Source organism: Petaurus breviceps, unplaced genomic scaffold (assembly GCF_028583685.1).
Source record: "Petaurus breviceps papuanus isolate PSGF00001 unplaced genomic scaffold, PetGlider_PUasm1.0 90784, whole genome shotgun sequence".
NCBI lineage: Eukaryota > Metazoa > Chordata > Mammalia > Diprotodontia > Petauridae > Petaurus > Petaurus breviceps.
In genome coordinates this window covers 11,714,559-11,731,188 of record NW_027187345.1, presented here as the reverse complement: position 1 = coordinate 11,731,188, position 16,630 = coordinate 11,714,559, and the positions used below count along the sequence as shown (strand labels likewise).

Genomic DNA, 16,630 nt, shown 5'->3' with positions numbered 1-16,630 from the left:
TTCAGTTTTATTTAAAATACTTTAATGCATTTTTTTTTCAGTTTAAGTATTTGATCAGCATAGTGCTAGACTCTCTGAAGGACATTAAAGAAGTCGAAGACTTGGTACTGCCCTCTAGAAGCTAACAGCTTTTTTTTCAATCCATCAATAAATATTTATTATGTACCAGATATTGTTAAGCACTGAGTATATTCAAAGAATGAAACACTCTCTACTCTCCCTATTCTGGTGGAAGAGACAACAATTAAATATATAAATACATACATATAATATATACATGCATGTAAAATAAATACAAAGTAAGTAAGTGCAAATATATTTGTTGTTATTGTTCAGCCATTTTTCAGTTGTGTCTGACTCTTTTTGACCCCATTTGCAGTTTTCTCAGCAGAGATACTGGAATGGCTTGCCATTTCCTTCTCCAGCTCATTTTACAGATGAGGAAACTGAAGCAAACAGGGTTAAATGTCTTTCCCAGGGTCACACAGCTAGTAAGTGTCAGAGGCCAGATTTGAAATCTGATCTGACTGATTCCAAGCCCAGTACTCTTATCTGCAGTGCCACCTAGCTGCAAGTAAAAGACAGTTTGGGAAGGAGAGCACTAGCAGAGAGAATGTGGAAAGACTATGCAGAAAGTGATGCTTTGAACTGTGTTTTAAAGGAAGAAAGGACCTATATGAAATGGAGTTAGGGATGGATTATGTTCTGGGCATGGGAGGATGGTCAATGCAGAGATAAAGAAATGAGAGATACAGTGTCATCTGTAAAAAAAAAAAGAGAGAAGGTCAATTTGACTGAATTGAAATGTGTAGGAGGAACTATAATGTCCAGGGAAGTTGGACATATAGGTTAGTTCCAAGTTGCATAAGGTTTTAAAAGTTAACAGAGGAATTTATATTTATTTTAGAAGCAAAATGAAGCCACTAGAGTTGACTGAAAAGTAGAGTTAAATGATCATATTTTCCCATTAATGAAAACTGCTTTATCACCCATGTGTAGAATAGATTGGAATATGAGAAACTTGAGGTAGGAGGCAGTTAGAATAATCTATCAAAAGATGATGAGGTTCTAAAGTAAGATGGTAGTAGTTTGAGTAGAGAAAATAAATGGGAGGCACCTTTATTTTTTGCATTTAAACGTATGTAAAAATTATATTTTAAATTGCTTAATTTTTCTTTGTCAAAACAATAAACATTATTTGTGCTTTGGAAACCTCTATAATGTGATCTGTGGGGGGTCAATTTAATTGGACCATATTGTAACTGATAATCCTGTAGTAAGATCAACAATAGTATTATACAAGATGATTTGGAGCGGTTTTGCAGGGCTTACTATTGCCTACATGTCTACTCTAAATTTTGCTAGTAAAAGCCAGCATTTACCTTCACTATTCTAAGTTGTGTATTGGCATATGAGTTTCTAATTAATCACAAGATAAGTCTTTTAAATTAAATTATTATTTGGAATTATGTACTAGGAAGTCTAGCTATCCAGAGCTCATGCATATACTCTGCCATCATTTATTAAATCTTATCTATAAAATTACCAGAAATACTTTTACCTTTCATGTTATAATGCAAATGTATAAAAGAATGAGTCTTTAAAATAGTGAAGAATATGACTAATTAGTCTAGAAAGAAGTTTAACTTTAGAATACACTAAGAATTAAATATTGCTATAGTATATGTGATTTCAAAATTAATATATTCCACTTAATGTTAACCAAGCTGCTCAAATAATTTCATTTGATTGGTAAAACCACTATGAACTTCAGAAAATAATGAATAAAAATTGGAAGAAAAGAAGACAGGTATCTTTTTGAAAGATAGGACTGGAATACTAAATTAATTCCACATATATTTTCAGGCAAATTTAAGGACATTGCCAAAATTATTGTGGCATGTTTTTTTCTAAATGAAAAGAAGTAAAAAAAATTCACAATTTCTTAGGAAAAAAAGTTATATGAAATAAAGAAGCCTCATTACTAAACTGGCTGAAGTAATGCCTTCTATGTATATCTTTTTATTCAAATAGCTAAAAAAAAATAGAAATAACTTATTTGGACATTAGATGATAGAAGATTATAGCCATTAACTCCCCAGTCATCTTCTTCCTCTAATATAAGCATAGTATCCTGTGATATAAACTGGATATTGATGAAGAAATGGTTCTAGGACACTTCAACCAGTAATGCCAATTTAATGGCATGGAAATCACTTAATAGTAATCTAATTGAGTTTACAGAATAAATAATTTCTAATTAGATTATGAGATTTGTTATTAATATTTCTCTAAGGATTTCCCTTGAGGAAATTCTCTTTCCTATTCAACTACTTTAGAATCTGAAATTTGAATTCAATTTTTTATGGATAATAAGTTGGGGGAAATTATTTCAGACTGGGAAATTTATTAATGTTGAAATGTATTCAACTTTATTTGACAAATTTCTTTTTCCTAGGTACCATATTGAGATTAAAAGGGGGAATCCTAAGAATGGCATTTTTAGATGCTACTGGATGTTTAGTGCCACCAGCATATGAACCTTGGAGAGAATATAATGTGCCTGAAGAAAAAGATGAAAAATTGAAAAAACGGCGACCTGTCTCTGTATCTCCCTCTTCCTCTCAGGAAATCAATGAAAACCAATATGCAGTGATTTGTTCTGAAAAGCAAGCAAAAGTGATCTCACTGCCAACCCAGAACTGTGCTTATAAGCAAAATATAACAGACACCTCCTTTGTTCTTCGTGGAGATATAGTGGCATTGAGCAGTAGTATTTGCCTTGCATGTTTCTGTGCCAATGGACATATTATGACTTTTAGGTAAGCGAAATTTAGGATTATTTTACAGGGATTTTTTTTTTTTGTGAGAGGAAAAAAAATGTCTTCCTTCCATGACCTTTCAGCATTCTGTTTAATTAATTAATCACTGAATGAGTGTTTCCTCAGTCAAAGTGAAACCTGTTAAAGACAGTAGCTTAAAAAAAGCTGCATCCAGGGGCAGCTAAGTGGCGCAGTGAGTAAGAGCGCTGGCCCCGAAGTTGGAAGAACCCAGGATCGGTTCCAGCCTCAGATACTTAACACCCACACATAAAAACTGGCTGTGTAACCTTGGGCAAGTTACTTAACCCCAATTGCTTTAAAAAAAAAAAAAGCCGCATCTAGGGCCTGAATAAATGCTTGTTCCTTCCCCTTCCCTTATGTAGAAGACTACTAAATTTATATATGTAATTCATGACTTTCCTCCTCAACTCAAGTCCAATACTTCTATCTATTTGTTAGACTTAACTTGGATTTTATTGGCAGATTTAAATCCATGTATCCCAAGCTAAGCATCTTTCCACTAAAGCCTACTTACCTCCTCTTTCTGGGGGCCATCTCCAGTTGTCCTGATCTGTATCTTCCCACTGGACGCAGATGGCTTCACAGGAAAAAGTGAGGCTCGTTACTTTGCACAGCCCTCCCTCACATAAATCTACTTTACTTGCATGTCATTGCACCACCTGCTGATGTCAGGTCCTCTTAAAAAATGAAGGACAAACAACAACAGTATTCTATTTAAGGATGAGGGTTTTTTTTGGCTCGATGGGTTTATTGTTTTATATATTTAAATAAGGAAATGCTTTTATCTTCATTTCTGTCAAACAAATATATAGGCCCCAGATAATGACACACAGCATGATTTAATCCCTTTATGTATTTGTAGATACTAGATAGTATTTTCTTTTTTCATTACTTTGAAGAACAAAGTTTGTGAAATAATTCACATTTATATAGCAGTCTAGGTTTTATAAAGCACTTTTTTCAAAAAATCAGCTTCATAAGGTACATAGTGCAAATGTTAATCTCAAATTTACATATAAAGAAATTGAGCAGCCCATAACTTAAGTATATTTTCTAAAGTATGTTTCACTGTCTTTCTATATCTTAAGTATTCTAGAGAATAAATAGAAATATATGGTATGATAATGACCACTGTTGTTTCTAATGGTTAACAATAATGCTTTACATTCTGTCATATTTCTACAGACCTATTAAGTAACTATGTTGTTTCTGTGGCATAAGAGATATGATTTTGTGCCTTAGTAACTACATCTGAGGGAACTACCTGAGACACATAAAGGCTAAGTAACTCTTCCAGGGTTATACAAGTGGGGTCAAGATGTGAGATTTGACTGACTTCAAAGGCCAGCACTGTATTTACTATACCACAGTGACTCTATAAGTATAGTATTGATATTCATTTAGTTTTTATGTGACTGCTGGCCTCTAAATAATTAAATTCACTTTTCAGACTTTCTCAAGTAAGTATTAAGCCTAATAAAATTTTTCAAGGTAATTGAAACCTAAATAAGTTATAAAACATACTCATCTTTTACTCATTAAAAAAGCCATAAGCACTTTTCTTCCTTAATTAAAAAGTACCACTTCTAATAATGAATTAGTACTTAGAATTAGTGTTCTCTCACCTTCCTTTTAGCTTGCATACTTTAATGTAATTTTAATATAATGGTGGAACAAGGGAAAAAGAAAGCCAGGGTTTGTCAGAAGTATGAGAAGGTCAGGGTTAGAAAAAAAGGAAATGTAAAGAAAAGCATAGAAAAGAAAGATTACCAAGCAGGGAGCAAGATGGCTTATGAGCAATAATCACCGACATTTATATAACACTTGAAAGCTTAAGTGCTCTCCCCACCAAAATAAAAAAGAAACTGTGGCATTTGAAGTCCTTTGCAATCTGGCACTCTCAAGCTTTCCAGGCTTATTTCATATTACTGTGCTCAGTACATTCTACATCCCAGTCTGATTGGATTACTTATTCTTCATATATGTTGTTCTCTCTCCAATTTCCATGCCTTTGAAGGAATACATTCCTTCCTGACCTCCACATATTTGAATGCTTACCTTCCTGAAATGTTTATTTTGTCACTCCTTGTACTAGGCCTGTCCTGATATTTGGCCAGCCCACCCCTCTGCCAGAAATTACTTTGCATTGTGTGTGTGTGTGTGTGTGTGTGTGTGTGTGTGTAACACACATAAAACACCAAATATCAAATAACTTGTGATTTACAAAGGAAAATCATTCAAAGTACCACAAGCTGGGAAGTTTTGCAGTATTTTAAGAATATTAACAATATGGTTTAATAAATGTTATATGACATATATGAATTATATCAGAATACATAAGGTACTATTTTTAAAAACAGAATTATCTTCTATGTCAGTAGTTAATATCTTCAATCCATTTCAGAAAGTATTTATAGCAGATGTTCTGCCAGAAGCTGACAAATACACAAACAAGAAACCGTTCTTGCCCTAAGCTTCCATTTTCTAGGAGGGAAAAAATTTAGGTGGGGGTGGGGCACCTTTAAATTATCCATCAGATTCACTTATTGTCTAACCTACATAGAAGTTAAATAGTCTAGCAACTGTACTAATGATGTTATTGCAAACTACTGTAGTAATTATAACTTCTTGTTAAGCAATTAAAACTCTGTTCCTCTTTCAAGAATAGAATCTTAAGGAATGCATTTGATATTTATTACATAGAAGAATTTTGCTTTAATACCAGTTACATCTATAGTTGAAATCTCTACAGACTCCGGACTACCATCCAGAAACCAATTCTGTCTAGAGATCAGAGTTTCTTGGTGATACCTAAGTAAAATGCCTATCAATTAATTAATCTCTGATTCCCCCAGTAATGTTCCAGTTGATAATAATAAAAAGATATTATAAATATAAGCTAAAAAGCTAATTTTTTGAAGACGAAAGTCTGTCCTTATTTGTTATTGATAGTTTTAATTCTTTTCTCAAGTTTGCCAAGTTTAAGGCCACTATTGGATGTGTATTACCTACCACTTACCAACATGAGGATAGCAAGAACTTTCTGCTTCACTAACAATGGACAAGCATTGTATCTTGTGTCACCTACGGAAATTCAGAGACTCACCTACAGTCAAGAAACTTGTGAGAATCTCCAGGTAAGTGACAAAAATACTATTGGTTTCTCCAAAGGTGATTTGTCCTCTGGAGATGCATTCATTGTGGTGACTTGTTTGATGACTCTGCATGATCAAGTTTAAAGCCTCTTCTAGTCAGACATGTATGCAGTGCATATGCTATGGAGTATTGTACAAGTAGTTTCATAGTGGAATGAGTGCTAGAATCAGAGTCTGGGTTCATATTGTACCCCTACCATTCAATACCTATTTGTTGTTAGACAAGTCACTTCAGCTCATTAGATCTCATTTTCCTTATCTCCAAAATGAGATGTCTTAGTCTACATGGTTTATCTAATAGCCCATAAATAAGTAAGCTATTATTTCTAATATATCTATTTTTCCTTCTAGTTAAAGAATTAGGAAATATTATATTGTCAACACCAATATAGGATATAACACTGGGGAAAAATTAAGTATTATTTGAAAAAGTAATTGTGTAGCTTGGAGAGAATTCTAAATATGTTTTAGATCTTTGTAGATGGATATTTGAGTTTATCTGTAGAGATGTGTATATACATATACATACAAGCATTTTAGAAGGAAAAAAGGAAAGAGATATTCTCTAAATACTTTGGCTGATTTATATGAAAATATGCATAACTCTTTGTCTGAGGAGCTTTGACTCCTACCACTCCTCCCAAGTGATTACTGTACTGTCACTATTAGAAACGCTGCCATTTGTTATCATTTTGCAAAATAGATGTGTTCTTGAAATATGTGTAAATATTTTTAAAAAATGGAAATTTGGATGGTACTTTGTATTAAGAAAAACACTAGGACCAATTTCAACCTTTTGATGTAATATAGATACCCCTAAATCATCTATTTTATAAATTCAAGTTTTTCTTAAAATAAGTTATATCTGTCCTAACATCCCAAAGTTCTATAGCATACATTACTAAATATAAGAGGAAAAATTCACAGTCTACTAATTATGGATAGCTTAGATTGTATTTTAATGGATAAAGATTTTTCATGGATACCATTTGTCTTTTTCTGAGAAAAATTCACATGTGATAGTCCTCTGGTAACAGTTTTAATATTCACTAAAACAATAATTAAAAAAGAAATCATTCTTAGGGGCGGCCAGGTGGCTCAGTGAGCAAGAGCACCGGCTCCAGTGTTGGGATGACCTGGAGATCGAATCCTGGGCTCAGACACTAAGCACCACACCCAGAAATAACTGGCCGTATAACCTTGAGCAAGTTACTTAACCCCGATTGCTTAAAAAAAAAAAAGAATGATTAACATTTTCAGGGTGGCTAGGTGGTGCAGTGAATAGAGCACTGGCCCTGGAGTCAGGAGGACCTGAGTTCAAATGCGGTCTCAGACACTTGACACACTTACTAGCCGTGTGACTTTGGGCAAGTCACCCCAACTGCCCTCCAAAAAGAAAAAAAAAAGAAATCATTCCTAGTCTAACTCAAATGCCATCTGATCATGAAATCTTTCTCTAATTTCATCCTCTTACCTTTCTCCTTTTAGCAGATCCTTTGTTCTTGTCTTACAGCACTTAAGTCTGCTATTATTACATTATATGTTATATTATAATTATTTGACTACATGTTTAATTTTCCTTAATAGTTTATTAGCATGTTCAACTGCTATTTATTCATTTTAGTCATCCACAATACTTAGCTCGATGCATATACATAATGGGTACTTTAATGGGCTTTGTTGAATTGAGCACAAATAATGGCCTATATTTTTAACTTAGTCCATACAAAAATGTGGCCTTTACACAACATTCCCAAAAAGATAAACTTCTGTAGACACTCCTTTTCAAACTACTTATTTTTCTCTAAAAGGTTTGTGTACTATTTTTTTCTTAAATATTTGATCTTTAGAAATAAAAAAACCTTCACTTCTTTCATTTTTTAAATGGAATGGCCATATATACATTAATGAATGAAACATGTCGTTCTTTGAAATGTAAACATAATGATGGCTTTATTTAGCTCTGCTCATAAATTTTTATAGTAATCTATACCATTCTTTTAATTTATTCATTTAACATGAACTTAGTAAAGAACAAGTCAAACCTAACTATACAAAAATTACTTTTTTTTTCTACTAGGATATTGAATGAAAGGAGAACATTTCTATCCCAAGTCTTATATGCAAGCATAAGGGAATTTTGGAACAAGGTTAATCTGTTATAATTGATACTTTGTTTACAATTCAACTTTGGTCCAAACATTTTAGCAATTTTGCATTATCAAAAAGATCTCAAAAAGTATCTCTAGAATCATTAGAATTATTCAGGTGAAAGTGATATTGATGTGTGAATATCAATAAACTCAGTTTTTTGGAAAAATATTATCATAAGCTATCCTTCTCCCATCCCCAAAATGTCTTCATACAAAATACAAACATCTCTAGCTTTTAGTTGTGCTAGAATAATAATTTATCTATTATCTGCCACTACTACCACCCTGTACAAGCCCTTATCACCTCATACCTGGATTATTGCTATTGCTTGCTGGTTTATCTTATTTATACAAGTTTCTCCCCAAGTCCAGTTCATTCTCCATTCATCTGTAAAATGCATCTTTCTTAAGCACTGGCCTGATTATGTCACAAACAAATACCCATCCTCCCATTTAATCAACTCCAGTGGCTCCCTAATAATCTGCAGTATCAAATAGGAAACCCTCTGTTTGGCTTTTAAAGCTCTTCCTCACTTGTCCTCTTCTTTCCTTTTCAGTCTTTTTATACCTTACTCTTCTCTGCATATTCTGAAATTCAGTGACACTGGACTCTTTGTTACTCCTTGAACATGACATTCAGATCTTCCATTTTCACTGGCCCTTGAGCATCTCTGCTTCTCAGCTTCTTTCAAGTATCACTTAAAGTACCCTCTTCTTAGAATTCTTTCTCAGTATTCGTTAATCTTAGTGCCTTTCTTCTGATATTATTTTCAATTTATCCTGTTTATAACTTGTTTGTACATAGTTGTTTACATGTTGTCTCCTCCATTAGACTATGTGCCTTTTGAGAGCAGGAATTGTTTTTTTTAACCTTTCTTTGTATCCCCAGCACTTAGCACAGTGCCTGGCACTGGTGCTTCATAAATTCTTGTTGATCAGTTGACTAATTTATATTTTTAATGCTTCATAGGAAGACAGCACTGGTCCATGTTAAGTTTTCCTTGTTACTGACTTTCCTCTTGGCCCTTATTTTAAGTCAGTGCATACTTTTTTTTTTGGAGGGGGGAAGGTAGGGCAATTGGGGTTAAGTGACTTGCTCAAGGTCACATGGCTAGTACATGTTAAGTATCTGAGGTTGGATTTGAACTCAGGTCTTCCTGACAGCAGGACTGGTGCTCTATTCACTGTGCAACCTAGCCGCCCCAGTCAGTACATACTTTTAAAGAATTCAGACTTGTTATTTTTGTCCTCTCAGTCTTAATTTTTAAATCTAATAAGTGTATAGTTTTGTGTATATCTATATCTATATACACATAGAACGAAGAGGAGAGAAAAGGATTGTATACTTCTTAAAGCACATACATGGAATGCTTCATGAGTTCCAGTCTTTAACCTTGTAAGCTTCTTGTTCTGCTCATATAAGAGAGTTGAAGTAAAGAACTATAAAATCTATAATCATTAGAAAGCTTTAGTGAAAAAGTAAGCCATTTCTAATTATCATTATGTCATGAAATATTTTAGAGTGTTTATACTATAATAAATTCAAAACTTAGGAAAGCTTAGTGGACCACATTCTAGCAGAAAATATACTCTGATATCATTAGATTTCATTACCTACTCCAATAGTGATGTAGGTTAGCTTTAGATTTAGCTAGAATTATAATACTCCCATCAATTCATTTCAACAAAATAAATATGAAAAATACACTTTTGGAAGGCACTAATCAATAGTTATAAAGACAAATAAAATAGGAACTCACATTCTGCTGAGGGATACAACATGTACATATATAAGTAAATATAGGACAGTTAAAGAGAGGAGAGATCATTAACAACTAGGGCTCTAGAGGTTTCACAGAACACTTATTACCTGAGATGAGCCTTGAAGGAGAGATAAGAGAACTGAGAGACAGAAAACATACATACATACATACATATGTAAATGAATGAATGAACAAATAAATTTTAAAAATTATTCTAGACATGAAGGAAAGCATGTAAAAATGAAGAGCTAGGAATGGAATTCCAAGACTGAAGAATGCTCATTAGAACAGTTAGACTAAAATGTAGATTGCATAAAAAGAAAGCAGAGTGAAATAAAGCTGAAAAGGTGTGTTACAGATGGTCTTAAATACCAGAATGAAGAGTTTGTATTTTATATGAGGCAATAAGGAGTTAAGTTACTAAAAGATTTTGATATGGGAAATGACATGTTCAGATCCATACCTCACGAGGCATATTTTGGGAATTGGGTAGAGAATGATTTGGAGAAAAGAGGCACCAATTTTCTATGAATCTATTACAGTAGTCTAAGAGAGAAGTGATTAAAGCAGAATAGGAAGGCAACTACATGGGTATAGAGAAGACAAATGCCAAAGATGTTGTGCAATTAGTATCAGCAAACTTTGACAATAAGGAGTGTCTAAGAGGGAAGAATCAAAAATCATTTATTGGGGCGGCCAGGTAGCACAGCGAGTAACAGCACCAGCTCCAGTGTCGGGATGACCTGGGGATCGAATCCAGGCTCAGACACTTAGCACCACACCCAGAAATAACTGGCCGTGTAAGCTTGAGCAAGTTACTTAACCCCAATTGCTTTAAAAAAAAATCATTTATTAAGGGCATCTTATATTCCATGAATGGTGCTGGATAAAAATAAAATTGTCCTTTTCCCCAAGAAGTTACATTCTGTTGTAGATGATGTATGTATACGTTTAAGTGTATACAAAATACTCATAAACTACATATGAATAATGTAAATAATTCACAAACAGCTAGACCAGGAAGCTTCTCATGTAGGAGTTGGCATTTTAGCTGAGTTTTGAAGGATTAGGAATTTTAAGGAATTTAGGAGTACATCCCAGGCATGTAGGACAGCCTTTGCAAAGGCACAGACACAGGAAACATAATGTCTTCCATCAAGAAAAGCAAGACCACTTTGGATAGACCATCAGTGTATAAAGGTGAATAATGTGTGATAAGCCTGAATAGGAGTGTTTGCGTTTGATCCTGGGAATAATAGGGAGCCACTGGAGTTTATTGATTAGGGAAATGATATAATCAGATATGTGTTTTAGGAATGTCACCTTTTCAGCTGTGTGGAGTTTGGATTGAAGAGAAGAAAGACTTAAGGAAGGGAGACCAATTCATATTCTGTTGCAGTAGTCCAGGCAAAAAAAATTATGAGTTTTAATCATGAATATGGAAAAGGGGTCAAATATAAGAAATGTTATGGAGGTAGAATCAACAAACTAGGAAGCTAATTGGATATATTTTTCTGGGAAGTTTGATCATTACTAAAGCTTTCCTTGTCTGAACACTCCAAACACTGGTGTAAGCAGTAAAAAGAGGAGAGAGTGTGATGGCCAGATTTCTGACTCATTAAAACTGAGGAAATATAGAAATAGATTTACGTGAGCTCAGTCTTTGGCTTTGACCAGTTCAGCGTTTTTGTTCACAGTACCAGAATGAAATCGGTTGTCGACTATCAAATTTTCAAATGAAGTAAAGCTGAAAGGTATAACTTACTCATTTGTTGGACAACTGGATCAAAATAAAAATGATACCTGACATTTTATGTAGTATTTTAAGATTTGTAAAAGACTTGATAATTCTTGTTTCAGATGAACTACAATCCTGTAGGTACTACAAATGTTAATCCCAATTTATAGATGAGGAAACTGAGGCTCAGAGGAAGATTAAGTAAATTCTCCATAATCAAATAGGTAGTCAGTGACAAGGCACATCTTCCTGATTCCAAGTTAGCTACTCTACCTATACTATCACACTGCTTTTCCTTAATAAATCCAAAATGGACTGGCTCAGTAGGCTGAATCTAAGATTAAAATAAATAGGGAAAAATGTCAAGTCCTTCACTAATGTTTTTTTTTTAACTATATTATATTATAGGCCTGTACAACCTGCATCTCACCAAAGGATTTTGGATGGCTCACAAAAAATGTAGAGGAAAGTATCCTCTATATTTGGTGTGCCTGCAAGCCACAGGTTGTGCAGGCCTGGTATAGTATAAGATGTGTTATATCTAACTAGAGAGGCATCTTTGTTTAGTGAAAAAAGCACTGAAAATGAATCAAAGTAATCCTGGCAATGGCACTTGGTCAAATCACCACCTCTCTGCGCTTCAGTTTGTTCATCTCATAAAATGGAAGGGTTGCCTTCAGATGGCTTCAAAGGTCCCTTACTGCTCTAAATCTATGATTCAATATGAAAAAGAGTTTAGAGATTTTATTGGACTATAAAAATTAAATGTAAGTCAACAGTGGTGAAGTGGCTATCCCAAAAGCTAATGTGAATTTAGGCCATAAGTGGTATAAAGAATAAGAAGTGTAAGGTACTTGGTCTACTCTGCCTTACATCTGTCAGACCACATCTGTAATACCATGTTTGATTCTTGCTATTCTTTTTAAAGATAGTTCTTGACAATCTGGAGTATACCCAGGGGATGGCAACTAGGATCAGCAGGGAACTCAAAAGCATGTATATGAGGAAGGGTATATCTAGCCTGAAGAAGATGGTTTATTGGCAGAGATATGGAAGAAATGGTAGCTCTCATGAAATATATGAAAGAATACCATAAAAAACAAATTAGTTATAATTTCCTTGACTTCATAGGACTAGTTGCACTAAAAACAAATCCTGGCTCAATTTCAAATAGAAATTCTAACAAAAGTTTTCTGAAAATAGAATAAGCTGTCTAGTAGTTTAGGGGTTCGATCAAAGCCTAGATGATCACTTGTCAGAGATACTGAACAGTGAATTTATTTGTCAGATAAATAGTCGGATGAGATGATCTATCCCCATGTTTAATTCCATCTCTGAGATTCTATAGGAGGGTTACCCACTTTTATTTTTTACCCATGCTATGTGAGTAAAATATATATATTTTTTTGTTTCTGTAGTCTTAAGTACTACAAGTTTTGTTTTGCCCTTAAAGCATTTCCAACATTCTAGTGGGAAGAGCAAAGGTAATATAGTGTAATATAAGTCCTTGGACCTCTCATTGAGGCATACATCAATTTAACATACCTGAAATTATTCTGAAAAAAAGACTTTTGCAAAACTAAAAATCAAAAATGGAAAGATTGCATTTTAATTTGAGCTGTAGCAGTTTAAACAAGATGATAAATCTTTTTGTTATTACTCATTTATAGTACTTGGAGAAGACTGCATAATCTTTAAATGAATTGTACTTTATTATAATCTACTATATATTTAAATTTTGATTTTAGAAACTGGCAGCAACGTATTCATTTAGCAGTATTATTATTGTCTTGGTGAAGTTATAACATTTGGAAAGCCTTTTCATTCTTTATTTACCATGTCTTATTGGAAATCTGATAACCACAAATTCAAACTTAAGAAAATGAAAAAGAAAGGAGAGCTTGATCTGCTTCCTGACACTTGAAGCTGATTATAAAGGTTGGAATATGCTGTTGTTTTCAGTCAAGGTTTCTGTAACTGTTTTTGCCTTCCTCAACTTGCATTCTCGACTTATGCACGTTCAACTCAATTGACACTTCAGAAAGATCTTCACGTATTGTAGTTGACACTGGGAGGTCAGTTTTATTCCCTGTTGACCCTCCTGCCCGGTTCCCAAAGCAAGCAAAATTATAGACTTACTCTCTTCTATTAACAGAGGAATGTTAAAACATTGGTATGTAAATACACCATGCTTCTAGTAGTGAGATACTGATACTCCTTTGATATTGCTGAGAAAAATACATGGCATTTTACAACTCTTTTTTTCATTATACTCTTAAGGTAGGCTCCTATTTGTACTTGTAAGTTCCTTTTTTTATTTCCTAATGTTACCTGGGGCTAATTTTTATTATGAATGATAATTAGGAATTATTAATTAGGATAATTAATTAGGAATTTTTGCACTCTGAAAAAAGGATTGAATTTCTAGTATATTAGATGTCAAAGGCCACGTATCAGGTGAATAAGCAGTGGAGTCATAAAAACTCAGAGCTGGAAGTCTCATTTGGCATATAAAAAAAAATGTGTAGTTTAGAGATGAAGTTATTTCTCAGTATCAGAGAGTAAACTATCATAAAGTTCTAGAAGTTCACACTTGGAAATTACCTCAGAAGTCATGTATTCCATTCCATACCTAAAACCAGTAATGTTCTCTAAAACTCCCAAATTAATGATCCTCTATGGTATGACCAAGGCTCAGACATTTAATTCCTAATGGTCTTCTCCATTACATCAAGTCACCTTTCATACAGTATAAATACAATGTTTGTATTTTGTTTGTAATTTAAACTAACTATAATTATCCATATTTATTGGAAAATTTTATTTCCTTTTTGAACAAGATTTTTAAAATTACTTTATTAGTGTCAGTGGCAGCAGCAATGGCAGCTGCTTCTAGAGCGCCAGACACACAGATGGTGGGGATATCAAGCAGCTGATCACAGGGCAATTGCAGGGATCTCTTTGCTGGTGCTGAGGCAAGATTCTCTTGCTTTGCCTTTCTTGGATATGGGTCTCAGTGTTGGGTGACAGTTCTGGGGTGAGGAGGAGTGCTGGTGTGGCAGAGTTTGTGGTGACTGTGGAAAGGGAGTACTCCTCACAGTTCCGAGGCAGAAAAGAGTGCTTGTGGTAACTCATAGACCAGAGCACAGGCCAGAAGAGGAATAAACACCTCTCCTTTGATCATATCACCTTAGAAGAACTGGACATTTACAGTTGCCTAGAAATAGTTCAGACAACAGCTGTGCAAAACTCCAGAAATTTAGGACAAAGCACTCTTCACTCTGGAACCAGAGTCCTATCTTGGCAAAGAGCTCAAAAGTCAAGTAACTGGCTGGGAAAATGAGCAGAGGGGGAAAAAAAAACAGACCATAGAATCTTACTTTGGTGATGACAGAGATCAAAACATATAACCAGAAGACAACAAAGTCAAAACTCCTGCAACCAAAACTGACAATAAAAACATGAATTGGTTGCAGGCCATGGAGGAGCTCAAAAAGGATTTTGAAAATCAAGTAAGGGAAGTAGAGGAAGATGCAGGAAAGTCATGAAAAATGAGTCAACAGCATGCTAAAGGACGCCCAGAAAATTACTGAAGAAAATAACACCTTAAAAAATAGACTAACCCAAATGGCAAAAGAGGTAAAAAAAAAAAAACAGTGAGGAAAAGAATGCCTTAAAAAGCAGAATTGGTCAAATGGAAAAGGAGGTACAAAATCTCACTGAAGAAAATAATTCCTTAACAATTCGAATGGAGCAAATGAAAGCTAATGACTTTATGAGAAATCAAGATATTATAAAACAGAACCAAAAGAATGAAAAAATAGAGGACAATGTGAAATATCTTATTGGAAAAACCATTGACCTGGGAAACATATCCAGAAGGGATCATTTTAAAATTATTGAGCTACCTGAAAGCCATGATCAAAAAAAGAGCCTAGACGTCATCTTTCAAGAAATTAGTAAGAAAAACTGCCCTGATAGTCTAGTACCAGAGGGTAAAATAAAAATTGAAAAAAATCCATTGATCACCTCTTGAAAAAAATCCCAAAAAGAAAACTACTAGGAATATTGTAGCCAAATTTCAGAGTTCCCAGGTCAAGGAGAAAATATTACAAGTGGCCAGGAAGAAACAATTCAAGTATTGTGGAAACATGATCAAGATAACACAAGATCTAGCAGCTTCTACATTAAGGGATTGGTGGACTCGGAATATGATATTCCAGAGGTCAAAGGAGCTAGGATTAAAACCAAGAATTCCCTGCCCAGAAAAACTGAGTATAATACTTCAGGGGGGAAATGGACATTCAATGAAATAGAGGACTTTCAAGCATTTTTGATGAAAAGACCAGAGCTGAACAAAAAATTTGACTGTAAAATATAAGAATCAAGAGAAGCATGAAAAGGTAAACAGGAAAGAGAAATCATAAGGGATTATTAAAGTTGAGCTGTTCACATTCCTGCATGGAAAGATGATATTTGTAACTCATGAGACTATTCTCAGTATTAGGGTAGTTGAAGAGAAAATACATATGTTTATATAAGCAGAATGCACAGAGTGAGTTGAATAGGGAGGGATGATAACTAAAAAATAAAATTGAGGAATATATTTGAAGGAGAAAGGGAGAGATAGAATAGGATGAATTATTTCACATAAAGGAAGCAAGAGAAAGCTATTACAATGAAGGGGAAGAGCAGGGAGGTGAAAGGGAATGAGTCAACCTTATTGTCATTGAATTTGGCTTAAGGAGGGAATAACATACACACTCAATTGGGTATCTTACCCTACAGAAAAGTAGAGGGGAAGGGAATAAGAGGGGAGTGGGAATGATAGAAGGGAGGGCAGATTGGGAGAAGGAGAAGTCAGCAGCAAATACTTTTTTTTTTTAAAGCAGTTGGGGTTAAGAAACTTGCCCAAGGTTACACGGCCAGTTTGTGTGTGTGTGTGTGTGTGTGTGTGTGTGTGTGTGTGTGTGTGTGT

The 16,630-nt window shown here is 34.2% G+C and overlaps 1 protein-coding gene across 4 annotated transcripts in view; it reads left to right on the top strand.

The window, feature by feature from the left end:
- STXBP5 (syntaxin binding protein 5) overlaps nucleotides 1-16,630 on the top strand; it is a 202,417-nt gene that overhangs the window by 177,263 nt on the left and 8,524 nt on the right. For all 4 annotated transcript variants that reach the window (XM_069069727.1, XM_069069725.1, XM_069069724.1 and 1 more), the window contains 2 exons: nucleotides 2,459-2,822; nucleotides 5,815-5,980. In XM_069069727.1, the coding sequence (XP_068925828.1) occupies nucleotides 2,459-2,822; nucleotides 5,815-5,980 (530 nt within the window). The remainder of the gene's footprint in view (nucleotides 1-2,458; nucleotides 2,823-5,814; nucleotides 5,981-16,630) is intronic.